The sequence below is a fragment of the Cucurbita pepo genome, chromosome 12 (assembly GCF_057944985.1).
Source record: "Cucurbita pepo subsp. pepo isolate OVF chromosome 12, ASM5794498v1, whole genome shotgun sequence".
Lineage (NCBI taxonomy): Eukaryota > Viridiplantae > Streptophyta > Magnoliopsida > Cucurbitales > Cucurbitaceae > Cucurbita > Cucurbita pepo.
Genome location: NC_141809.1, coordinates 12,233,644 through 12,258,688, shown reverse-complemented (window position 1 = coordinate 12,258,688; position 25,045 = coordinate 12,233,644). Strand labels below are relative to the sequence as shown.

The window sequence follows — 25,045 nt, the reverse complement described above, 5'->3', positions numbered from 1 at the left end:
TATGGGGTTGGAGACAAAGAAAGATCAAGACAGCATATCAATTTTTCCACCGATTTACAAATATCATTAACCACTGAATTTAGTGAGCGGCGCCAAATCTTTCTATAGATTGCTTCTTTCGCCTCTTTCGCTGTTAAAATGCCTATGGTACCGGTTCATATTTGGTTACTGGCTGGCTGTTGCACTCTGGTGCTTTCATAGGCATATCCAGTTGCAACGATCTGTTTTCAATGTGGAAGAACAAATATGTTTTCAAGTTCTTCCTATTCAAGAACACTTTTATTTGGATTCTCACTATATGTTAGATGGCAGTGCTAGGCCGAGCATTCTGGCAGTGCTAGGCCGAGCATAGAATGCTTGCCAACGCAAACGAGCCCGGTTGATGAACCACGACCTAGTTCGTGATTCGAAAACAGGCAAATTATATTAGGCATGGAGTCCTGAACTCAAGTAGACAATCTATAACAAAGAGTTACGAGACAAATAAAAACAGGATATGAAAAATGATAGCTGCTACGATATAACCACTTTAGTGACTATCATATGTTGAATACTTTGCAGTTCAATGAAGCAAAAGTCTTATCAGATTATAGCAAATTAAAAAAGATATCCAAAAGCGCAGCAGCAGCAGCATCAGCAGATGTTAAATCTACTTCTGCATCAACTTTTGACCACAATCACCATAGGATGAAGCATGTAATGGTTCAATAATGATGTGAATGAGTGCTCAGTTAGGTATTAGCTTAAGAAAATCATAGACAACCTTCTGCTTCTGTTTGTATCCAACAACAGACATTCATGGAGGTTACAAGCATTAAGCAACCATGTGTCAAATGAAACCACAGGAAAAAGGGTAGTTTCTAGGCTTGGAAAGGGATCTAAGTGATATCGTCTCCCTTGCTAGATTTTATGTTTCCTTTCGGACTTCAATGACGAATGTCTTTTTGCAATTACTCGAAAGGCATTATTCTACACAACTGTGGAGGTGTTTTCTTTACTGGTATTCCCTTTTGTGGGCTTGATTTTTCCAGATGCCCGTGTAATCTTTTGTTCTTATTCTCATTAAAAGTTGTTTTCTTATTAAGAAGAATGTAGACACAGCAAAAGGAAGCTACTCTACCTTACCTTCATCTGAACAGCATTTTAAGAATTAGCATACATTTTGACAGAGAAGGTCCCTTAATCCATTCCATCGACACTGTATTCAGTTTTGTCTAGTGCTCAGGAGATAAAAGAGCAAAAAGCTTTGTTGATGGAAGGTATTGGGTTTATCAAGACCAACACATCTCTAACTTAAACAAGAACCAATTCAGAGAACAAGCACCAACCCTGGGTTTGCTAGAGTGGTAGAATGTGATACAAATTGGAAGAAACTTCTATGGCAGAAATATTCAACAGAAAAAGCATACGATGCGTTTACCAAGAAAAAACAAAGAGGGAGACAGAGCAATTGCATAGGAATCTCTGGTGGGTGACACCACGAACATCACAATCAATACAACCTTCAGCAATCAGAAGAGGATCGAAAACCACTCTGATACCACATTTGACCAGGTGAAGTTCGTAAGAGATGAATCTATTCACTTCAAATATATGCACAAGGGCTGTGTACTTGTAGAAGATTGAGTAGACATACAACTAAGCAAAATAGAAATTGAACATAGCACCAACTTGCAGCTAACTATTTACAAGCTATTTACAAGTAGTTAAGCATATGTAAAAAAGATAATTGCTAATTTACAACTACAAAATTGAGGCAGAGAATCTCAATATATGCATAACAAATGAACGCACAAGTCATATGTCTTCAAATTCGTTTAGTTCTAGTATAATGTGGAAACAATATTGACTACGGGGCATCATTTTAAGGTTTCACTCAACAGGCACGAGCAAACAAACATCAAAGCAATATAAGTTGTGTCATATGACATCATTCACTTACAATGCCTGCAGATCAGCCGATTCGGTCGAGCTCCAAGGAACAATCATGGAATCCCACAGTTACAGATGGGGAATATATGCACCCACCATCACTGCAAGTCTCCAAGGAAAATTCAATCTAACCCCATGATCAAATACTCGGAGAACATAAAGAAAATGCAGACAAGAAATCACCACTGAAAGTGAATTCACTGGAATATAGACATAATAGTAACATCGATCGATTATTCATAGCAAGCCCAGTAAGTCATAATTTCTAAATGCGTAAATTTCACATACATCACACAGCAATAAGATGTCATGCCTTTCTGTTAACCTCTGGCCTTGAGCTCTGCAAGGCGCCTCGTTAAGTCGTCCTCGTCAACTTTCTCGGTCTCCTTCGTTGGCATTGCATGTGAAGCCGGCTGCGGTAGCCCGACGGAGACTTCCAGACCGTAATCATCCGCGACCTGCTGCATCAAGCTGTTGACTTCTCCTTCCGGAGTTGAGAGCGACGTAGATCCGGCCATTGCATTTTCCATAAACTCGGCCTGAACCTCCATATTCACAAACTGCTTCTCAAATTGGTCCATATTTTCGGACATCTTCTGCAAATTTCCAGTCGCCAAAGAAGATTCCAACGACTTAACGATCGACGCCATGGACTTGTTAATCGTGGACATCTTAGCCTGTGTGTCGAGCCGAGCCACAACAGCATCAAGCCTCGAAGACAGGCGGAGATAGTTCATCTGTTCTGTTCGTTTACGGATCGCGTTCTCCGCGTAAATTCGAGCTCCATCAACATTTCCTTTCTCCATAGCCTTCTTGATCTTGAGCTTCTCAGCTTTCTCTTCCTTCTCGCACTTCCTGGCTTGGCGTTGCAGCGACTTCGAAGTAAATTTCAATTCCATGATCTGATTCAACAATTTCTCGGTGTTTCCCATGATCGGAGATCCCCCAAATGCGGTGGAATTTGATGGGGAGCCTGATGAAAGATGCTAGGGCTCGAGAAGAACTGGATTTGGGGAAAAGAAATCTTCTGAGAAACGATGAACTTTCTGTTGAAGAATCGCTTGACTAGTGGCGAAGGAATTTTTGGATGCCACCTTTGAAACCCTAACCATTTAAACGCGTGAATTAATTTAATTTTTTATTCTGATTTTGAACTTTATTTAAATAAAATAATTAATTTAATTTTTTATTCTGATTTTGAACTTTATTTAAATAAAATAATTAATTTAATTTTTTATTCTGATTTTGAACTTTATTTAAATAAAATAATCAATTTAAATTATATAAAATTACAACAATCAAATAAAATAGTAAATATAGTTTTTCAGGTTTGTCTTGTACTATTTTTCTCAATTAATTTAAAAATATTTAAATGATAAGTTTTATTGTCACTTTGTTTAAATATTTTAATAATAAAATAATAATAATGTTAAGCGGGCAGTTGTGTTTGACCAAATGTCAGGTCTAGTGTGGATCGTACATGGATGGTAGTTGGAATCGGCGACGGAGCGTAGGTAGCAAGCAATTATTATAGATACAATGTTTTATCTGTAGACGCTTTGAAAAAAGAGGACCTGCACAAAATCGATAAATAGAGAAAAAGGATTGATCACTTTTCAGTGAATAGTATGCAAGGAAGAGCTTTTTTATCCTCACTTGGGAAGTACGGTTGCAAGATGAAACTCAAAGGAATTGACGGGGCTTGTAGCTCGAAAGATTAGAACATGTGGCTGCGCCCAATAGTGCTAGATGGCATTCTTCTTCAGAAGACGGATGAGATTGAGCTGCCACCTTAAGTTCACGTGCTCCAGTGTTTAGAGGGCGATCGCAAAGTCACTTCATGAATGTTATTTCTCAATTCTCGACGTCGTCGAGTCTACTTTTTCCCAAACATCGTTGCTATCTCAACTTTTGTCATTTCAACTCGCGTCTAAATTTAATTAAGATATTTACATTGAAGGGTAAATTAATAATAAAAAATATACTCAATCTTTCCAAATTAAAAAATATAAAGAAAATAACTACTATTAATTAACTAATAATTTGTTTAAAATTTGTGTTTTAAATATTATTATTAACTTTAAAAAAAATTATTAAAAAATACTTCGAAATTTTTAAAGTTGCAAATATATATATATAAAAAAATATTACTATCAATATATTATCAAAAAACGTCTATCAATATCTCATAAATTATCTCAAAATCTTACAAAGGTTGTGAATATTTTTGAAATGTGATAATAGTTGTAAATGTATTTTTAAATACTTTTAAAAATTAATATATATATTTTTAAGTTTTTAAATAAATTTTAAAGGTATTTTTACGATATTTTTGAAATCATTTAATTTTTTTTAAAGCTGTTATTAATTTTTAAAAAAAATTAAAATTAAAAGTATTTGTATTAATTTAGTGGAGATAAAAGAATGGACAAATTCTCTTTACTTAAAAAAAAAAGAAAAAAAAAAAAAAAGAAAAAAAAAAAAACTTAAGTCGAACTGTATTGGCTGAAAAAATAATCTCGGTTTAGAAGCATAACTTCCATCGAAGGGGGGAAAAACGAAGAAACAGAGTTGAAGAAGAAGGATTTGGAGATTGGGAAAGTTGCAATCTAATAATGGAAAGAACTGTTGATGATTCGAACGTTAGGAGCCGAAATAGAAATGTGGAGTAGCAGACGGAGAACATTCTGCTTCAATTTCTTAAACTCAAAGCTCTTCATTCTTCGTCGGTTGCGGATTTCCGTCTCTATTTCGAGCTAGCTGAATTCCAGACTGCAAAACACACTGAGAAACGTTTTGCAATAAACGATTCGTTTCTGCTTTTCTGGTATGCTCTTTCACTGTGAATTTCGCCGCCCAAATGCGTAAAAAGGGGTTTTATGGGCTATGGGATGAAGGATGATCTCAATTGGCCTTTGAGTCCCCAAAAGTGTGTTCTCTTTTTGTTCACCAAGTTTTAGTACGTGTCTATCTCCTTCTATTATCGCCCATGTGTCATCCAATTGCAATGCTATGTGCTTAGACACCTGGGTTGTCTTCACTCCGTCGAGATTTGTTTTGTTTCTTCTTTATGCATCCGTTCTACCAGTTTTGTTGAAAGATTTTGTTGAATTAGTTCCCGTAAAGCTTCATTTGAGCCATTTGAGCTAATGCATGTTCCCGTTTGTGAGCGTTTTGTTGGGTGTTTGATAAATTTAAGCTTATTTTTCCCATATCCGTCTAGTCCCAAAAGGTATTGAGACCCATTTGGCTACTGGGGTTCTTGGAGCCGAGTTTTTGTCTTCTTGACCGATCCTAACTTTCCCCAGTTAACTACTCGAATATTCTGTTTCCATACGGTGTTGTATTCTTAATCTTTTGGTGCTCGTGGGTGTACTGTAGAGTGTGAGTGAGCGCTGAAATGAAAGTCCATCCGGAAGAACAAACTGTATTTGAGGTATGCTTGGTAGTTCCGAAAAGGAAAACGAAGAAAGAAGATGCCACTTGTGACTGTATGGAGGTGCTTGAAAATTCGTTTCGTAAGGTGGGTTTTATCGTTGAGAGAATTGATGGGGTCACTGACGAGTTCATGAAGGTTTGCCCCTGCTACTTGTTTTATGTTCCACAAGAGTTTATTCTGCAGATATCATTTATATTGATGTGAATTTGAACAATGGTCATTACTTATTAGATAGTAGCGTGATTTATAAGCATGATTTCTTCGTCAATTTTGACGTAAAATTGTTATAGGCATGTGTTCGCTTAACATTTACGTGCACTAGAGATGCTGTTCGTATCTCTAAAACGTTTAAGCAGAAGTGTCAGTATGAACTAATAGCCTAGCGAGTTTTTGCCTTGTGCAGCCGAGATTAGATGCCAATGTAGGTGGCTTGCACTTAACTCGCCTTCCGCTTGCTAGGCCAAAGTTATATATTATTTTGGTCTCGTTTAACTCGTGATCATATGTTTATTGATTCTAAAGCTTTTTGATGGATGAGTAATTAGTTTATGTGAAGCTTTTCACATTTCTTATCTGCTAATTCATTTATTGTGATTTGACGAGCTCCTGCTTCTAAATCTAGTTGGCTGCTCCTCTGGAGGTATTAGGAAAGGCTGCTGCACGCCTAGAAATGAAGAAGAGGACTCATATTGGTAAGCTCGAGTATCTTTAGCAAACCTCCTGTTCAACTTTTGTCTTCCTTTCTGTTGGCCTTCTCTATAACATGTTTTAAAAATGTTGTGTTTTTGTTTTTCTGCATTGGTTTCGGTGCTATCTTGATACAAGGTATGGATTTGCTTTTTGAACTGGACGAGGTTGATGCTTTTGTGAGACAGCCCGATGGTTCACTCTTCAGTTGGAGTGAGCGATTTCGTTGCTATGATCACTTGATATATGGGATTGTAAGTAACTTCTCTCATGGCTCAAGGTTTTCCCCATCCGCATATCCTATTAGCTACACTATTGTCTCAATGTTTTTCTTATAGCAATCCATTTTCATAAGTTTTGAAATTTTGAGTAATTTCTTGTATGGAAAAAGTTGCTTTGGTGGTTTAATAATTTCATCTGTCTACCTTTTGCTTTCATGTGCAAATAATGGTGCCAAGCATTAAAATTTTATTTTAATGTACGTCACTCAAAAATGCGAATACGAAAGCAAGCCAGTAATTATTTTTAATTAGGCATCTGATTATGACTATATCCTTCCCATTGATGTTCGTCAGTTCATAGCATATGCTGTACCTCTACATTGCCAGATATAAGGTATTTCATTTTACAGGTAAATGAGAATCAGTCAGCTGTAACTCTTAAATGTGATGAAGAAAAATTTCAGTGGAAGGTTGGGGAGAGTTTGGTCCGTACATTGGAATCCAAGAAAATTGTCAAACAAATATTTCCTCTGCACGGTATAGTTTCCCTGACTTCCCTAAAATTTTGCAGCTGTGTGTCGTATATTCCGAGGAAATAAGATTGCTATTTTATAGATGAAATAAGGAGGAATAAGCTCCTTGGAAATTGGGCACTTAACTGGTGGGACTTGACCGGCCAGCCTATTGATGAGGTGTATTCATATTTTGGTGCAAAGGTACTTCAACTATAATTTTATTTCGTAGCAGCTAATCATTCTGATGTGCATTTTGACTGACATGTAAGAAAATTAACTGTTTGAAGATTGCACTCTACTTTGCATTCCTTGGAATGTATACACAATGGATGCTATTTCCAGCTGCACTTGGGCTTATACTGCAGTTAGTTGAGTTTGGGTGAGCCACTCTATCCATTAGCTGCAAGGCCATCATTCTTTTTAAATCGAGCAAGCATTCCAAATTTACGTAAAAATAAACAGCATGTTGCTCATCTTGCTTACAGGTCCTTGCGATTACTGGTCCTCCCTATTTTCTTTATAAGCATTATCTTATGGGCTATCATGTTTTCCCAGTTCTGGAAACGGAAAAACTCTGCCCTTATCGCCAGGTACCTTGGTCTAAAAAGCATTAACACGTCAACAGAGTGTGAATCTGCATATGCTGTTATGGTCACTTCCTTTTTTATCTATCATTTGGCATATCACTCATTCATTTCTCTCTACACTTGCTGTAAAGATGGCAGATCAATTATACATTTGGAGGTGATCCAGGTTATAGACTTTCAGGCGTGGATTGTACCTCCCTACAAGTACCTGTAGAGCTCATAAAAGATCAGGAAATGGATAAAAGAAAAGAGAAGGAAGCGTTTCAAAAAATTGAATGGTTTGGTCGACTTAGGCGAGTCAGAAATGATGCAATTGTCATCTTGAGCATTATATGCCTCCAGTTGCCTTTTGAGTTGGCATATGCTCATTGTTATGAGGTTATTCGGTCGGATGTTATCAAGTAAGAATACTAGATATATTTAAATATTGCATGCACTTGTACTCGGGATATATTTATCAAACATTTCAGATCATTCTATGTTGAGCATTTTTTTTTTCTTGCCGTCCCAGCTGTTTCAGTTTTTGACCTTTCCCTTTAGGCACATGCATTTGATCAATTTGAAAAGAAGCCATGAACTGTCTCAACTTTTTCTTCCTTTAATAATGATGCAAACGAAGTAAAATTTCCATGATATTTACAGTCAGATCTCCACTCCTGATTATGCCTTATTTTAGCTATCTCTTGGTAACTGTTTAAAAATTATTTGGGGACACACCGTTCAGTATTTATATATACAATTTTGGTTTCAGGTTTGGGTTGACTGTCTTGTACCTTTTTGCCATTCAATATTTCACGCGATTGGGAGCTAAGATGTCCGTGAAGCTCATTAACTGTGAAAACTATGATAACAATGAAAAAAGGGCTGATAGTTTGGTTTACAAGGTAAATGGGCCTTGTCTGTTCATTGTTCTCATCATCTCATGGATTTAGTTCACTTAGTTGAGTTTTCTTGCAGGTTTTTGGTCTTTATTTTATGCAATCCTATATTGGAGTCTTCTACCATGCCCTTCTGCACCGCAACTTTACAACTCTTCGTCAAGTTCTAGTACAACGCCTCCTTATATCTGAGGTGAACAAACGATTAACTTTGTAACTCTTCACCAAGTATTTAGTTTTGTTCTTCATTATTACAGAACATAACATACTTCGAATTTGAAATTGTCATTCAGGTGTTGGAAAATGTGTTGGAAAATTCCCTACCTTATCTCAAGTACAGCTATAGAAAATACAAAGTCCGGTAAGCACTCCCATTTTTTCCAATAATTTTTGGACTTGTTACATTGTGGGCATGCGCAGGCTTGCCTTTTCATATAACTGGGCTCGGCCTACTGTCCTTCTGGTGTAAAGGAGCAAGAAAAGACGTGAAAAAGGATCACCTCAAGGGAAAATCCTGTTCACTTCTCGGGCGGAGAAAGAATACCTGAAACCTTCTTATTCTGCGAGCATTGGCGTTGAGTTAGAAGATGGGCTTTTTGATGGTAATAGGCTAAATACAAATCTTTGAAACAAGTAGTATTATTGTGTCATTTCCTAATCTCATACATCATAGTCAGTTTCCTCAAAGTTTGTAACTTCTGAGGCTTCATTTCTGTTTCTTTGGTAGACTGAGTGAAGTTGGAATTTCTTCTTTGAACCCTTTGTTTACTTGAAAAATATTACCTTTTGGTAGTTATTGTTCCTGCTTTTGGGACTTCCTGGCGTTTTCCTTGTTGCCCTTGAAATTTTCTGCTCAGTTTTGATTGGTTTTCCCCTAGTGACAAAGCTAAGATAGTTTGGTCTGATCTAAAGCTTATATTAGAGTAGAGAGAGGTCAAAGAACGAGATGCCAGATTTGGCTTTTCTTAGAAGCTCTCAATATGTGTTTATAAATGTGTTCCTCGTTCAACGACTTCTACTACTGTTTCCCCTTTTAAATCTAACTCCAACTCCAACACTGAATGCAGATTGTTTGGAGTTAGCATTGCAGTTCGGAATGATAATGATGTTTGCTTCTGCATTCCCTCTTGCATTTGCATTTGCTGCATTGGTAAATTCTTTCTTGATTTCATTGTTTTTGGTTTGCTTTACCAATACCGTATATTTCTTACTTACATAGGACAATCTTCTGACTCCTATATGCAGAACAACATCGCAGAAATAAGAACAGATGCTCTGAAACTGCTAGCTATATACAAAAGACCCTTTCCCCGTGCAGCAACCACAATTGGTGCTTGGCTCAACATTTTTCAGGTATTCCCGTTTTGGATTTAACAATTACTCTATCTGCGTCTTTTAAAATAGAGTTTCTTAAAGAACTACACGTTTGCCGAATTTCGCTCAACAATATGTTAGAAGTGTAGAACCCTTCCCTTAAACGCATGGTAATGACTGAAGTTAAGGTTCATATTTAAATCTATATCGATGTCTAACAAAGTGGCAAACCACTTAAAATTGCAGTTTCTGATAGTGATGTCCATATGCACCAACTGCGCACTTCTTGTATGGCTATATGATCAGGAGGGGAAATGGAAGATTGAACCTGGACTTGCAGCCATTCTAGTTATGGAACATGTTCTCCTTTTGCTCAAGTTTGGCTTCTCTCGTTTAGTACCGGAGGTAAAATTTAACGATCCCACGTTAACCTTTTCGAGCCTTCTATATGAAAAATGTAAAAGAACCGCACTTTTGGCGATCCCAGATAATCAAACTAAAAGGTACTAAAGATGATGAAACTTTGTTTTCATTGACAGGAACCTGCATGGGTAAAAGCCAACCGTGTGAAGAAAGCCGCACAGGCGCAGGACATTTATTCAAAACAATTGTTAAGAACCATATCAGGTGGAGAAAAAGCTCTAAACAATGTAAAGAAAACTGAGTAGAAAGAAGAAGGTATTGATAAACCACATTCTTCCCACTTCCATCCTCTGCTATAGAGCATATAGAATTATAGATAAATATCATAGTAGTCTCTGATTTTACACAAGGTGTTCATTTTTTTTTTTGCTTTTTGGTGGTTTTTGTGTTTGGAACATCTTTTTTTTTTTCTTTTTGCGTTTGATTCTCGAAATCCATTGACGATTTCCACTTTCAATGGATGAAAGGAGAAAGAGAATAGAGAAATAGATCTTTCATTGCACACAGGGAATCACTTTAGTACTGTTTTGTTTCCATGACCGTTCATTTTTGAAAGAGAATCTCACTTTATCCCTCAAGAAAAAGCTGAATGTACATTGTTTTTTATCTTAGTTAGTCTTTCATGACACTATTCAAACGAGTTCCATTCTGTTCCATTTTCTTCATGATAGCCACAGTTCACTCATTACCATTGAAACTATTTTCTTCAAAAGGTCTTCACACAAAAACAAACCCCATGTTGGAAATTGATCAAACATGAAAACTTCATCTGGTTCAATTAGTGACGCCAGCTTCCAAAGCGATTGCTAACCGTTCGGGCATAAGCCACCACGGCTTTAGCCCATTTCCTGATTCCAGCCTTCAATTTCTCTGAATCCATCTCTTTCAAAGACTTTCCATATTCCATTGGTAGCTCTGGGGATGAAAAACAGAGATCGAAAGATCGCCTGCGCTTTCTGGCGGCATCATGCCTGCCAGGGCGTTTGGCCTCAGCCTTTGTTAGAGAGAAAGACTTCTTCACAGACATGGTATGTTTTCTTGGCTGCTTGTCTTGCAGCTAAGGATTTGGCACAACCTTAGAGACAAGTCTGGTTTTGGGTCATACTTATATGTCGGAGATGGCAACTAGGACAAGCAACAGATGATGCACAAATGCGTCTTGTAAAGGCACTTTCGTTGACTTGAAACATTCAAAATATGTTGTTTCTTTGTAAAGAAGCTTTGGGTTTGCAAAGCTTGTTGGTTTGTTCTAGTAATGTCAGCTCTGTTTTACTGTCTATAAAATCATCACGGTCTGGTGAAGTGATATGAGAAGTTACTGTTATGCCAACATTATTACCAAAATGATTGGTACTTGATCTCTCTGATGCGACCAGGTGAACTTTGGAAATTCAATTCTGACCATTTCTATTGAAAAGAAGATCAATTTTGCGCTTGTGCCTTTTTCTTTGACTATTGAAAAGTCTTAATTCTAAAACTTATATTGTTATTTTTTTAAAATTAATTTTCAACTCATTATAAAAGGGCAAATATTAGATTAATTTGTTAAAGATAAGGTACTGATAATCAAATAATTTGTGAAATTTTTGAATGGCCTTCTTAGATACATATATACACTTTAAAAGCATATATTGAGACACATACGGTTCGGGAGGATAACGAATAAGGGTATGAAAACCTTTTCCTAACAAACGCTTTTTAAAAATCTTGAGAGAAAACCCAAAAGGGAAAGACCAAAGAAGATGATATCTCCTAACGGTGGGATCATTACAAATGGTATTAGAGCCAAATATTAGGCGATGTGCGAGTTAGAAGATTGAGCCTCAAAGGGGATGGACACGAGGCGGGGTGCCAACAAGCACGTTGAGCCTCGAAGAGGGGGCGGATTGTGAGATCCCACATTGGTTGTGGAGGTGAATAAAACACCCTTTATAAGAGTGTGACAACCTCAAAGGGGGGTGGACACAAGGCAGTGAGCCAACAAGCACACTAAATCCCGAAAGGGGTGGATTGTGAGATCCTACATTGGTTGGAGAAGAGAACGAAACACCCTTTATAAGGCGGTGCAAACTTCTCTTTAACACACATTTTAAAAACTTACAGGGAAAGCTGAAAAGGAAAAAGTTAACTACTAGTGGTGGTGGGCTTAGTCTGGGCTCCAAAAACAATACCACACCCATCCATCTTTACCATATTACGGTAGGCCTCAGGTAATTCAAACAATGAGATTCATGAAAAACAAGGATGGCAAATTTGAATGCAGATCACATTCCCTCCAAGAGCTCACGAGATAGCAGAGAATCACAAAATTGCAAGCTAAGGAACAAATTTAGAAGTTTACTGAGAAAAAATTAGTGACAATATTGTTTACAAGCATTACAGTGGGAATGGAAGTTAGACTTGTGGGACCAAAAAAAAAAAAAAAAAACTAAGTAAATGAGGTAAACAATAATACCAAATATGAGATGATTCCAATCACCATCTTTACAACTCTGCTACTAGTTTTACATATATACAGAGCTACCAGAAACCAGGCCTCCTACTCCTCTCCTACCCCTTCCTCTCTACAATATCAAAATGTCAAACAAATTGTACACTTAATGTTGAATGCTGCTCTAAAAAAGTCTAAATCAGCACAAAACAACACACCTAACACCTAATTCATGGGACGCCTGCCTTATGTTAAGGCATGGTGTGATGGTCGGGTTAAACCGCTCACTGCTTCATTTATCCGACTAAACACTACTTTAAGGGGGATGCAAGTGATGACATGGTCGTTAGACTTCTGTACCATACGTTTCAGCTGATTTTGGTGTCGATTACCTGTCAGCGAAGATAGTTTGCGGATCTTCTTACATAAATGCCCGGTTTTTTTCATTCTCGGCGATTTGCTGGGCGAGAAACCAGGTTGTGATGGCGACTGTTTCGACTGTTTGGATTGAGTTCTCACCGGTGCAGTGTGCTTGACTGTTGCATAACGGTGTTCGTCGCCTTCCGGTTCAGTATCTGCTCGGCTCAACAAGGAATCGCAGTACCCATCTTCCACAATTTCAACTGTGAGAGGATGACCAACTATGGCTTTACCATTCAATTTGCTCATCAGAGAAACCAATGGAACATGCTGAGGCCTATAGCTAGCTTTCACCTCAAGCTCAACATCGTATAATACCGAATTAGCTCCGTAGTTTCTAACGTAAAATTCTGGCATCTGATATCGAGAATGAATCGTAAAGCGGGACTGGCGAAAAGGAAGCAGTTTTTGAGGTACCAGAGAGTCATCAAGTAATTGTTTCGCCTCGGTTTTCGGTTCACTCGTATGAGGTTTCCTGTAAGATATTTGTTTACCCCATTCACAGAGTCCATCCATCTGACTTTCAGCAAATTTCTTGGACTTAGCTAGTAGGCTACAATTACTTGCAGATGGGGATATACCAACGCCATTAATATCTACTTTACCTGCCAAGCAAGAACCAGATGCATCATCCATATCTAGGGAAATTTTTGAATCTTGTTTTCTGTAGTTGCTTAAATGCCTTGACTTCCTCTTCCCTTTTAACTGCCACCTCGAAGTACCTCTCTCGATCTTTTGGTTAGTATTATCGTTACGAGTCGCAACCGAAGTTGTGGAGTCGGGTTCCTTTGTTGCCTCATTTTCCAAAGATCCAGTTGGATTACTTTGACCGGACAGCTTTCCTAAAGAACCGACCGTCGACCTACCAGATGAAGAGGGATTTGTAGGAGAAAGACCTGACAGTTCGGAAACAAAAATCAGTATGATATCATCCGAAAGCAAACTAAAAACTTTTCAATCTATGCCACAGAAGAACAGCTTGATAGAAAGCAATTGGAAAAGGAACAGGTTTGTATAACAAGGTCAAGAGAACCAAAAAGGTTTGTATAAATGAATGTCTGTAGTCGCAGATAAATAACAGGAAGCACAAAACAGGAGGCAAGAAGAATCCATGTAACAGTCCAAGCCTTACCGCTAGCAGATATTGTCCTCTTTGGATTTTCCCTTTCGAGCTTCCCCTCAAGGTTTTAAAATGCGTCCACAAGGGAGAGGTTTCCACACCCTTATAAGGAATGTTTCGTTCCCTTCTCCAACCGATGTGGGATCTCACAATCTACCCCCTTGGGGGCCCAGCATCCTTGCTGGCACACCACCCGATGTTTGGCTTTGATACCATTTGTAACAGCCCAAACCCACCGCTAGCAGATATTGTCCTCTTTGGGTTTTCCCTTTCGAGCTTCCCCTCAAGGTTTTAAAAGGCGTCTATTAGGGAGAGGTTTCCACACCCTTATAAACCGATGTGTGATCTCACAATCTACTTCCCTTGGGGGTCAGCGTCCTTGCTAGCACACCGCCCGGTGTTTGGCTTTGCTACTGTTTGTAACAGCCCAAACCCACCACTAGCATATACCGTCATCTTTGGGTTTTTCCTTTCGAGCTTTCCCTCAAGGTTTTAAAACGCGTCCACTAGGGAGAGGTTTCCACACCTTTATAAGGAATGTTTCGTTCCCTTCTCCAACTGATACGTGATCTCACAATCCAATAAACAAAAATCAGTAGAAATGTACATCAGCCAAAGACACTGATTTCATCGGTTAAACAACATAAAAGGAGAACCTACACATACTAGAGAGAATGTATATCTTCAAATTTCATAATTTTACTTCAATCATACCGTCAACGTGCTTCTCCTCTGCAACAAACGGCACGTCAAATAGCTTGTCCAAAGAGTTATTCTCGGGTATACTGGAGACTTCATTTTCCTTTGCCTTAGACATTTCAGAGGCAATTATCGACGCTTCATTGTCACAAGAAACTGCAGCGCCATTCCCATCCGAACTATTGATAGTTGCTAACGAATTACTTCTCTTTAACTCAGAATCTAATTCAAAAGTTTTACCATCAGATGTTCCCCATAGGGGTGAACTACATGTATTAGGAAGCTGATCGCAAATCACTGGAACCGATACCATTGCTGTGCTCTCCAAAACCTTCGTCAATGGCCGACGGCGATTTTTCTTTTTCAAGAATTCCTGTACAGTTGCTACTGGTGATCTCTTTCGTCTTAATGATGATGAATACATATGAATAATCTTCGGGGGATTTCGATTAGTTATACAATTCCCAGTATTCGCATTACAATGAGAAGTATCCTCTTGTTGAACTATTTCAGGCTGCTCTACAGCATGAGACTTCCCATTTGCCAATGAACCCATAACCAAATCTTCAAGTCCTCTCATACGCTTAACACCCTCCGTTCCATCGTCCTCCGAATCATTTGGTGTTCTCCTCCTATGTTCAGATAGCACCTTCGAGGAACTGGCGTGATTAAGTTCTTCCGAAGGGATATCTGAATGAGACATTTCAGGGGCAGAATCGGAGTTCACTTCAGAATTACTCTTTTTTGGACAAGCGTCTTCAGAATTACTCACATCATCGGTCACGATGGCTTCTTCTTCTTCCTCTTCTTCCTCTTCCTCCTCTTCTTCTTCTTTTTCTTCGTCTTCGTCTTCGTCTTCTTCGTCTTCTTCTTCTTCACAAGAATCAGATACAGGAGGAGATTCACTGGCTAAGACGTCACGCTCGCCATCTGATTCATTTTTCTGAGTCCTATAGCTGAAGTCCAACTGATCCTTGCCTAGAAGGGCACTCTCAAGCTCAAGAGCATGTAGAATTGCATCTTCTCTCCGGGCATATTTCACAGCCTTCTTACACGAGTTCGCTGCCGAAGCCTTTGCCTTCTCAATGCATTCGTCGTATTCTCCACATCGGAATGCCTTCACCCTCTTAGATTTCTCAAGATTGTACCAGTCACTAAACCAACAAGAGTAAGAACATTGTCACAAAAGAAAACAAAAACCTCATACAGAAACGAAACAAGGCGCCAAAACTCGAAAACATAGAGAACAGGAAAAAACCAGTATAAAACGAAGAGGTCGACGCAACTGCAAGGAAAAAACATGCTATACAGAGACCAAATCAATAGCTATATGTCTCTAACAAGCATTTATGCTATCATTGTTAACAACCACAAATGTCAACGATTAACTTCAAAGAACAGCTAAGCAAGAACCACACAGATATTAAACATAATGCACAACCTTGCAGAACACGAAGGGTTAACCAGTAAACGCAATTACCAAATCAGTGAAGAACAGAACTTAAAATGAACAAATAACAAGAAGCAATTACATGCTTGCGTCTTCGCGACCAAGAAGTTTCACCGGCGTACCGGATCTCGGAGAAACCAAACAACTCTCCGACAATTCATCGAGGCCCAAAATCTTGCCTGGCCACCACGACCCATTTCGGCGGCGGACCCAAACCAACCCTCCAACCGATGAATCGATACCCTTGGCCTCGCTAGAACTCCCCATCTCCAAAACCCCCAGAACCCAAAAACCAGGGGAAAATTCCTCGAATGAACCCTTAGCTGTTCATCTTGAAGTCCAATCAACAGTAATTAAAACCGTCAAAAACCTCCCTCTCACCGAGAAATGCATACAACACTAACACAAAACAACCCCTGGCAGTAACGAGATTAAAGAGAAATGCATACTTGCATGCGCCAGATAGAAATAATCCGAAATTTAAGCTTCAAAGAAAAGGGTAGAGCAGTTGGAAGATGAGGATTAAAGGGTTTAAGGGAAAAACAAAGATCTACAACGAACTCCAAAATTTAGGACTCTTTTTCAACATTACAACGAAATATTTCGGTGTTCTTTATATGATTTTTCTGTTGATATCCTATGTTTATGGGGTTTTCTTTGAAGAAGCTTGTATGTGGTGTGAAGGGTGTCTAAGCCAGGCGTAAGAGAGATGGGAGCACGGATCAAAAACCAACCTTTTGGTGGGCGAAGAGAGTGGGTTTCTGTGAAGAGCGATAAAGAGTGGTGAGTAAATAATTCCTTTTTTTTTTTTTTTTTCTTTTAAATGCCTAATAAGAAAAGGGTTAAATAAAAACAAGGGCAACAAGGGTGTTTTTAGTTTATTTCCCGTCTTATTTCCCCTCTTTCTTCCGGCCTTTTCCCCCTCAAACACGAAACGATTCCCAATAATTTCCCTCTCAATCCATTATTTGGTTTTCTTTACCAAATCCTTCAGGGAAAGAGTTAAAGGGCTTCCTTATACTTGTGTGTTTGAGTAGTAATTTGTAGTTCTTCATTAGCACAGTGACAGTCATTGCATCATAGCGACGCCAGGAAGAGGAGTACGTTGAATCCAATTACAGCAGCCATGACTGGTGCGTAATTTTCCTTATCTGGTTACTTTCATTGAATTCACCTTAATGTTAAGGAAGTTTGGAAATCTTTTCTTCTCATCGATGTTTAAGTTTCGAGTTCTGGTAGTATTTTTCACTTGATCATATGAACATGTCTTATGGGTTTTAGCTATATTTACTCATCTGGCTAGTATTAGTATTCTGCTGTGTGGGTAAGTTAGTGATTTCCATTAGCTGCTGATGGCATGTTCTTGAAATTGTGAAAGTTCTTTGATGCTGGCTTCATGAAAAGTTTCTTTTTCCTTTTTTTTTTGAACTTTCCTGTCATGTTTGATAGACTTGGTGGAATTGTCTTACGAAATGAGCTGTGGGCGAGAGAAGAAGTCTAGAAGTCACTATGATAATGTGGGTGTGATTGTATAACATACGATTTTCAATATGTCACGACTCGGTTTTCGAGGTTTTGAATCTCAAACCATAAGGAAAAAGACAAGAGAAGACAGATAAAATAAAAGTGAAAGAAAATATAAATTATGGTAAATTTTGTGCGATTTGAAACAAACAACACCATAATAAAAGAAACAAATGAAATCTAATACAAACGGGTGTTGTTCAAGTTTAATGTAAACAAGGAATGAGTTCAGGGTACAAGTTCAAATGAATGCAAAAAGACTCAAAATACGCAGATAGAACTGACGCCCTGGGATGACTCCCTTTGTGATCGTGCTGCTCCCTCACCTCAACTAGTGGTTAGTAGTCACTTGAAACAAACAAACAAACAAAAAAAAAAAAAAAAAAAAAAGAGAAAGGAAGAAGAATGGAGTGTAAAAATACTCAGTAAGCAATGTACTTGTAGGCTCTCATCGCATCCTTATCCTAATAGATTACAATGACCTTTTCTCTAGGCTCTAGGAAGTTTGGTCATAATCTCTATAGTTATCTGAGCCTCTAGGGAGGCCTCAGTGGTTCTCTTGTTTCATTCTTATCCTTTGGGGTTTGTGCAGGTTGAGCAACCTTTCTGTACTTAGACTGAAGTACCTTGTTTTGCCTAGGTAGTGAATGATCAGCATCCTAGGTTGAGGCTCTACCTAAATAAAATATGGTAGGATAGTATGACATCTACTAATCTGAACATCATCTGTGGAAGGTTAATTGACGGACTCTTCCACAAGGCCATAGAGTCATTCTAATTCTGGGCGAAGCAACTTCCATGTGCTGGTCAGATACTATGCCTACCTGTATGGTCTCTTGCCCCCTCTTTGGATGGGTTTACAACACAGGGGCTCTGTTGAGGAGACCCCTAGCCATTTCCTCATACGATAATTGCACCTAGTTGTCTCGACGTACTACCCGAACTAACCTAGGCCTATCTAGGCGATACTGCTCCTATGGACCTACCGTTTGGCAGCGCGCTATTGGATCCAATGTAGATTGCTAATAACCCCATTGGGGTACTGGAGTGGATAGGGTGACAGATACTTTGATGACACCGTTCACACTGCTAATAGCTTGAAGAGCTACCTTAGTCATTCATGGTAGTCGAGGTTTACTAGGTTCTTAGAGTGTCTAGGCAGCTTAAAACGTGAACTTCCTACTCCAAGACTCTCTGTACTAACTCCTTGAGTTTTCTTGGTTTGGGAGCACCCCCAATCGCCGCTCACAATCCTAAAGTGCTTGGTTTATTGGAGGTGTCTTATCCTAGCTCGTCATTTAACCAGCCTAACTTTAGCACGATAATCTTAACTCAATGCATGTAACTATGCTCTACATGGAGAACACTCAATCAATCACTTGAGGCTATCCTACATAGCACGCTTGGTTAGGGAGATAATCTTAATAATCACCTAAAGCATGCAATATATTATCTAAACATTCTTGCAAGCTCAACGAGGAGCAAAAATCACAATATCACATCCTTCTTTCTTGCACAACGGAAAACACTAAAATAACAGACATCATAGAAATCTCATTCTAGGGACATTTTCGTAATTTTTCATAACATACAATGTATTCTCATCCAAAATTGTCCTCATTAAGTCTTAATCATGCATATACTAAACACCTGAGACAAGGTATGCTCGCATACTAACATGTCATAGTCATTCCTATAAGTGTTATTTGAGAAACTCCAAACGGCTACTTAAATGGGTGAAGCATGCCTTCTCGAGCCTGCTAGGAGCTTTGAATTTTCTTAGTTAGACAATGCAAGTTTGATCGCTTATGAACATGCCTACCCATGAACCCTAAACCCTAAACCATTCATGGACCTTAATTGAAAATAAATCTACCAAGTGTCTTCTCTCCCAGCTTCCTTGTCATGGTTTGTTCAAATAATCTCCTAAAACAGAATGAACAATTTTCAGAAGTATTCCAACGTCTAAACGCTCGAATATACATAAAAATGATATTCTTGAACCCATTATACATCCAGTTCTTCCTCAAGGTGATTCATAAGCCTAGAACTACAGAGAACATCATTTCGAGCAACTTCCATGAAGGATACTCGGCCAAAAAATGCTCCAAACATGCCGAATTCGAAAGTTGAAGATGGTTTTCCTACACTTTTTCTCCAAGAACTTCAACCTTCTCTCCTTTTTTTCCCTTTTTTTCTCTCTTTTCTTCCTTCCCTCTCAATTAAGTCTACATTAGGATAAATACATACCACCTTAAATAGTGAGGGGCAGAAAAGACCGTTTTATCCCGTCGATCATTTTTTCTATTTTTTCACAACTTTCTTTAATTTTTCTCGAGTTCCCGAGATTTTTATAAGCATTTTTCTCTCCTACCTTATCTCAAATTTCATACCTGTCGAGCTCGAGTATTACACAATATCTACTGAATTGATATGTGTGTGCGCGCACGCTTATATAGTGGATTATATTTCGTCGGAATTTTTCATTATGTCCCCCATTCAGTTCATCTATTTGCCTTCTATTCGGCTTGTAGACTATGCACAGGAGCAGGAGATGGAAATTGACGCATTGGAAGCTATACTTATGGATGAGTTCAAAGGTTTGACACATTTTTCTTTTAAACTTCAAAGTTTTTTGCTACCTTTTCTTCCTTCTAACATGTCAGATACCCTTTTTTATCTGTATCCCATATCAGAAATTCACTCAAGTGAGAGTGGCCTTAACACTTCTGGTAGATGCTTTCTGATAACACTATCTCCACAGGTACGAGGTCTCTTTTTTCCACCTGTTCTACTTTTGGTGCATGGTAAGCATCCTACTAAGTACTTATGATAAGTGGATTCAGTTTAAGATTTGATTCAAACTCGAACCTTTGAAATGAGCATTTTGAATTCCTTGAAGCAGTTCTTACAGCAAAATTTTAAATATTATGTTGAATCTTTTATAATGGCCCTTGTGAATTAAGCCTTGACCTTGCTCGTGTGGTATTGTCAAACAAAGCAAACTCACTAACTTGGCTCCCCAGCGTTGACGAGGACTAATGATTCTCAATATATTCAGATGGCATCTCACACTTCCTAGGGAGGTAAAGTAATTTTTGGATATGTCCTTAACGTACCACCCTTTCAAGAACGCAAAAGCCCTATTATGGAAAAGACACAGACCTACACGAAACTTTTCGACAATGTTGTTTACCAAGCTATATCTTGGTGTAAACTGTCTAATATTTTTACTTCCTATAGTTATACCTCTCTCGTTGCAAATTGGGAAGGTCTTACGTTTGTTACCTTTGTCTTTCTTAATAGGAGGATGAGACAGATGAATCAACAACTATGCCAGGTTATTCTTACTTAACTTTCCTTGCTATTAGATACACCTAGAGGAGGTTAATTATTTTCTTACTGTCCTAACTATTTTCTTCTGTGCAGTTCAGCTGGGTTTGATTTTCTCGCATACAGAGAAATATCCTGATGAACCTCCACTTTTGAATGTGAAAAGGTTGTATAATTATACTATGCATATAAATAATTTAAAATAAACAGAAAATTTTCATCTAAGTTGCCTAGTTAGCTCATGAATCTTGATTTCATAACTCATTCAGACGGCATATTAAGTTATTTGGTTTAAAAAATACGTTCTTCTTTAGTATAGATAGCGCACGTTTCTCAAAATCCTCCACTGCATGACTTACTGACTAAGTCACGGGAAGTTATATATATAACGTATACTAGAATATGGTTAGCTTTTTACTCGTACTGATGGCTTTATTACTTTTTTGGTCAGTATTAGAGGAATCCCGGTAGAAGATCTAAAGATTTTGAGAGAAAAGCTTCAGCAAGAGGTATTCTTTCCTTTTTTTCAATGAAAGTTTGTCTATTTAGTATACTTAACAAAAATTCAATATGTGTCTAACAAATATCGGATTTACATTGATCAGACACAACTAATGTTCAACACATATCTAATATGCTAACAAGTATTCGATATGTGTTCAACGAGTGTTAGAGTATCCAAGTGTCTAATACGTGTCGAACATGGCACGTTAAATTTTCTGGCAATGTAGCATAAAACAGCAAGTTCCTTTTGTGTTCCTCATGATTCATAACCTAACTGTTTGGATGATGCGAAACATTGGTATATATTTATTTGATAATGTGTTAGATCTGACATTTACATGTAGTCTGTTTGGACAGGCATCTGAAAATCTTGGTATGGCTATGGTCTACACCCTTGTGACATCATCTAAAGAGTGGCTATCTGAGCGATTTGGTCAAGAAAGTAGCCTCAAGATTGCTGAAGCAGAAGAAAGGGCGAAAGAAGATGTACGAATCTATAAATAAACAAAATTCTTACTTGAATGAATTCATTTACATTCTTCTTCTCTGAACTCGCAGATCATTGTACCACATGGAGAGCCTGTCACCCTTGACACGTTTTTAGCATGGAGGGAAAGATTTGAAGCAGAGATGGCGCTGGAACGAGCCAAGTAATTGATTTATTTCCCTCCCCCTCCCCAAAAGAAAAAAAATATAGGCTGGATGTTAGACCAAAATGTTCTTCGTTGACCATATTGATCCAACCTGGAAACATTAGCTAGTGACTAACACATACATTTTAACAGTCTCTGTTGGATGTTTTGATCAATAAAAATGGGATGTCTTTTGGAATTCTGCGGGGAACTTGGGTACTAGTTATGTGAGATCCCACGTTGACTTGGGAGGAGAATGAAGCATTCGTTATAAGGGTGGGGAAACCTCTTCCTAGTAGATGCGTTTTAAAAACTTTGAGGGGAAGTCTGGAAGGGAAAGTCCAAAGAGGACAATATCTACTAGTGGTGGGCTTGGGCTGTTACAAATGGTATCATAGCCATACATCGAGCGATGTGCTAGCAAAAAGGTTGAGCCCCGAAGGGGGGTGGACAGGAGGCGGTGTGCCAGCAAGGACGCTGAGCCCTAAAGGGGGGTAGATTGGGGGTCCCACATCGTTGAAGAAGGGAATGAGTGCCGTCAAGGGGGTGGATTGTGAGATCCCACGTCGGTTGGAGAGGGGAACCAAGCATTCCTAGGGTGTAGAAACCTTTCCCTAATAGACGCATTTTAAAAACCTTGAGGGGAAGCCTGGAAGGGAAAGCCCAAAAATGACAATATCTGCTAGCGGTGGGCTTAGGCTGTTACAAATGGTATCAAAGCCAGTCACCGGGCGGTGTGTCAGCGAGGACGTTGGCCCCCAAGGGGGGTGGATTGTGAGATCCCACATCAGTTAGAGAGGGGAACGAAACATTATTTATAAGGGTGTGGAAACCTCTCCCTAGTAGACGCATTTTAAAAACCTTGGGGGAAAGCCTAAAGAGGAAAATATTTGCTAGCGGTGGGCTTAGGCTGTTACAAATGGTATCAAAGCCAGTCACCGGGCAATGTGTCAGTGAGGACGTTGGCTCCCAAGGGGGGTGGATTGTGAGATCCCACGTTAGTTAGAGAGGGGAATGAAGCATTCCTTATAAGGGTGTGAAAACCTCTCCCTAGTAAACGCATTTTAAAAGCCTTGAGGGAAAGACCAAAGAGGACAATATTTGCTAGCGAGGGGCTTAGGCTGTTTCAAATGGTATCAAAGCCAGTCACCAAGCGGTGTGCCAGCAAGGACGTTGGCCCCCCAAGGGGGGTGGATTGTGAGATCCCACATCAGCCAAAGAGGGAAACAAAGCATTCTTTATAAGGGTGTAGAAACCTCTCCCTAGCATACGTGTTTTAAAACCCTTGAGGGGAAGCTCAGAAGGGAAAGCCCAAAGAGGACAATATCTGCTAGCGGTGGACTTAGACTTGGGTTGTTACAAGTTCAGACTTACGGGATGGTGCATCTTTATGTCTGTCTCTGGGTGGCTAATACCAAGGACTTTAAACATTCCCTTCTTTGGTGCCATGTCATTTGATGAATATATTTGTATGATATGTTATCTCTGTTGATAAATAAATGTGATCTATTTCCAGAATAATGCCGGAATCAGCTCTTACTGCACCTAAGGAAAAGAAACTTACTGGCAGGCAGTGGTTTGAGAGTGGAAGAGCTTCTACGGTAATTTTTCTTATTAACCACCGATGTCGCTGCTAGGACAAAAATATCGAACAATTGTCTTTTCCACGCTACTACACAGTCGATACGATGTCGAAACTCCGTTTAACGGGAGCTTTTGCTTCATTCAACTTCATATCATGCTCTCTTTTTCTTCACAGAAAGGTGCAGCCCCAGTTACTGAAGGATCCGACAAAGAAGATGATGAAGATATCGACTTTGACAAGGATGATTTCGAAGGTACTCGCTCCCCGCTCGTTCATCTAATCATCATGTATCCATTGTTAATAATTATCCCTTTGCATTGCTTGAATGGCAGATGATGAGGAAGACATGCTCGAGCACTTTCTTGCTGAGAAATCAGAGTCATCCGCTCACTCATCCAGAAGGCCTTAGCTATATATATCAGTTCATTTGGTTCACCACAAGAATGGGTATCAAAATTTGGCTCGTAATCTTAGTTTATTCAACTTTTTGTTATATTGGGCTGTGTTCAAATGATATCAATGATGATCTTGGATCTTGTTTTGGTTAGAAAGAACAGCTAGTGGAGGTAGCCATTTCATATGTTTGTGGTACATTTACTATTTAATGAAAGATTCTTATTCAAAACATAACATAGCCGATCTTTCTAATGAAGACATCTTTTTTCGGAAAGGTTAAAACTAATAGGACTTGGACCATTCAGCTACCGGTACCAGCCTGTCCAAAATATAACCGTTGTGAATACTCATTCGAAATCTGACTTATATAGCCCCGATAGCCCCTAGAAGATCATAAAAAGGCCTTAAATATTGTATTGTATTTATAATGCTTGAAAATGGTTTAATCTAATAACGAGATTTCAATGAATGAGGTATCTATATTATCATCGAGCTATATTATCATCGAGAGATATGGTTTGATACCCATTTACTCAGTATCTTATTATGGACATTTAAAATTGGTACCAATTTATTTTTTTTAAAAAAATCTTTCTATTTCTCATATATATATATATATATATATATAAATTGTCGAAAGATATTTAAATTAATTATTATTATTATTATTTTAATTAAGTTAAATTATAAATTTAGTTGGGTATATATTAGTATCTAAACTTACAAAAAAAAAAAAAAAAAAAAAAAACAGGGACAAAAATATTGTTAGAGCTAAACAGGGACGAGAATTCTCGCCCTGTCCCATCACTATATATATTTGGTTGAACCATATCGAAATTACATTATATTATATTTTTATTTCTAAAATATTATTAGATGTATTACGATGAAAATTATATTGAAAAATAAAAATTATATCTGAAAAAAAAAATTTAATTAGAAGTTCTAAAATATA

The 25,045-nt window shown here is 38.3% G+C and overlaps 4 protein-coding genes across 14 annotated transcripts; 2 read left to right on the top strand and 2 right to left on the bottom strand.

Moving 5' to 3' along the window:
• Positions 1–2,111: 2,111 nt before the first annotated feature.
• Positions 2,112–3,043, bottom strand: LOC111807644 (ESCRT-related protein CHMP1B). Its single transcript, XM_023693448.2, has one exon. It carries the CDS (start codon positions 2,862–2,864, stop codon positions 2,253–2,255), a length of 612 nt encoding a protein of 203 aa, XP_023549216.1. The 5' UTR covers positions 2,865–3,043; the 3' UTR covers positions 2,112–2,252.
• Positions 3,044–4,438: 1,395 nt separating this feature from the next.
• Positions 4,439–11,431, top strand: LOC111807543 (anoctamin-like protein At1g73020). Of its 2 annotated transcripts, none has more exons than XM_023693306.2 (17): positions 4,439–4,759; positions 5,314–5,506; positions 5,994–6,063; positions 6,197–6,312; positions 6,690–6,816; positions 6,895–6,995; positions 7,082–7,173; positions 7,280–7,384; positions 7,513–7,782; positions 8,133–8,265; positions 8,339–8,452; positions 8,553–8,620; positions 8,731–8,861; positions 9,327–9,409; positions 9,505–9,612; positions 9,820–9,978; positions 10,113–11,431. In XM_023693306.2, exons 2-17 carry the CDS (start codon positions 5,333–5,335, stop codon positions 10,239–10,241), a joined length of 1,980 nt encoding a protein of 659 aa, XP_023549074.2. In that variant the 5' UTR covers positions 4,439–4,759; positions 5,314–5,332; the 3' UTR covers positions 10,242–11,431. The 2 variants fall into 2 exon arrangements, with proteins under 2 accessions (XP_023549074.2, XP_023549076.2); XM_023693308.2 differs by having other exon boundaries at positions 4,439–5,506; positions 10,113–10,251; positions 11,054–11,431.
• An 882-nt stretch (positions 11,432–12,313) lies between these two features.
• On the bottom strand, positions 12,314–16,383 carry LOC111806694 (uncharacterized protein At1g51745). Its single transcript, XM_023692095.2, has 3 exons — positions 16,199–16,383; positions 14,682–15,820; positions 12,314–13,743 (listed from the first exon to the last, which is right to left on the bottom strand). The coding sequence occupies exons 1-3, from the start codon at positions 16,381–16,383 to the stop codon at positions 12,674–12,676; spliced, it is 2,394 nt and encodes a 797-aa protein (XP_023547863.2). The 3' UTR covers positions 12,314–12,673.
• Positions 16,384–16,763: 380 nt separating this feature from the next.
• LOC111806696 (uncharacterized) lies at positions 16,764–24,324 on the top strand. Of its 10 annotated transcripts, XM_023692099.2 has the most exons (12): positions 16,764–16,899; positions 17,180–17,249; positions 20,175–20,240; positions 20,337–20,404; positions 20,947–20,980; positions 21,070–21,139; positions 21,425–21,482; positions 21,835–21,963; positions 22,036–22,127; positions 23,626–23,710; positions 23,869–23,947; positions 24,027–24,324. In XM_023692099.2, exons 2-12 carry the CDS (start codon positions 17,243–17,245, stop codon positions 24,101–24,103), a joined length of 765 nt encoding a protein of 254 aa, XP_023547867.2. In that variant the 5' UTR covers positions 16,764–16,899; positions 17,180–17,242; the 3' UTR covers positions 24,104–24,324. The 10 variants fall into 10 exon arrangements, with proteins under 10 accessions (XP_023547867.2, XP_023547868.2, XP_086985066.1 ...); XM_023692100.2 differs by lacking the exons at positions 16,764–16,899; positions 20,337–20,404 and adding an exon at positions 20,405–20,447 and having other exon boundaries at positions 16,982–17,249; positions 21,075–21,139; XM_087128940.1 differs by lacking the exons at positions 16,764–16,899; positions 20,337–20,404 and adding an exon at positions 20,405–20,726 and having other exon boundaries at positions 16,982–17,249.
• The last annotated feature ends 721 nt before the right edge of the window (positions 24,325–25,045 follow it).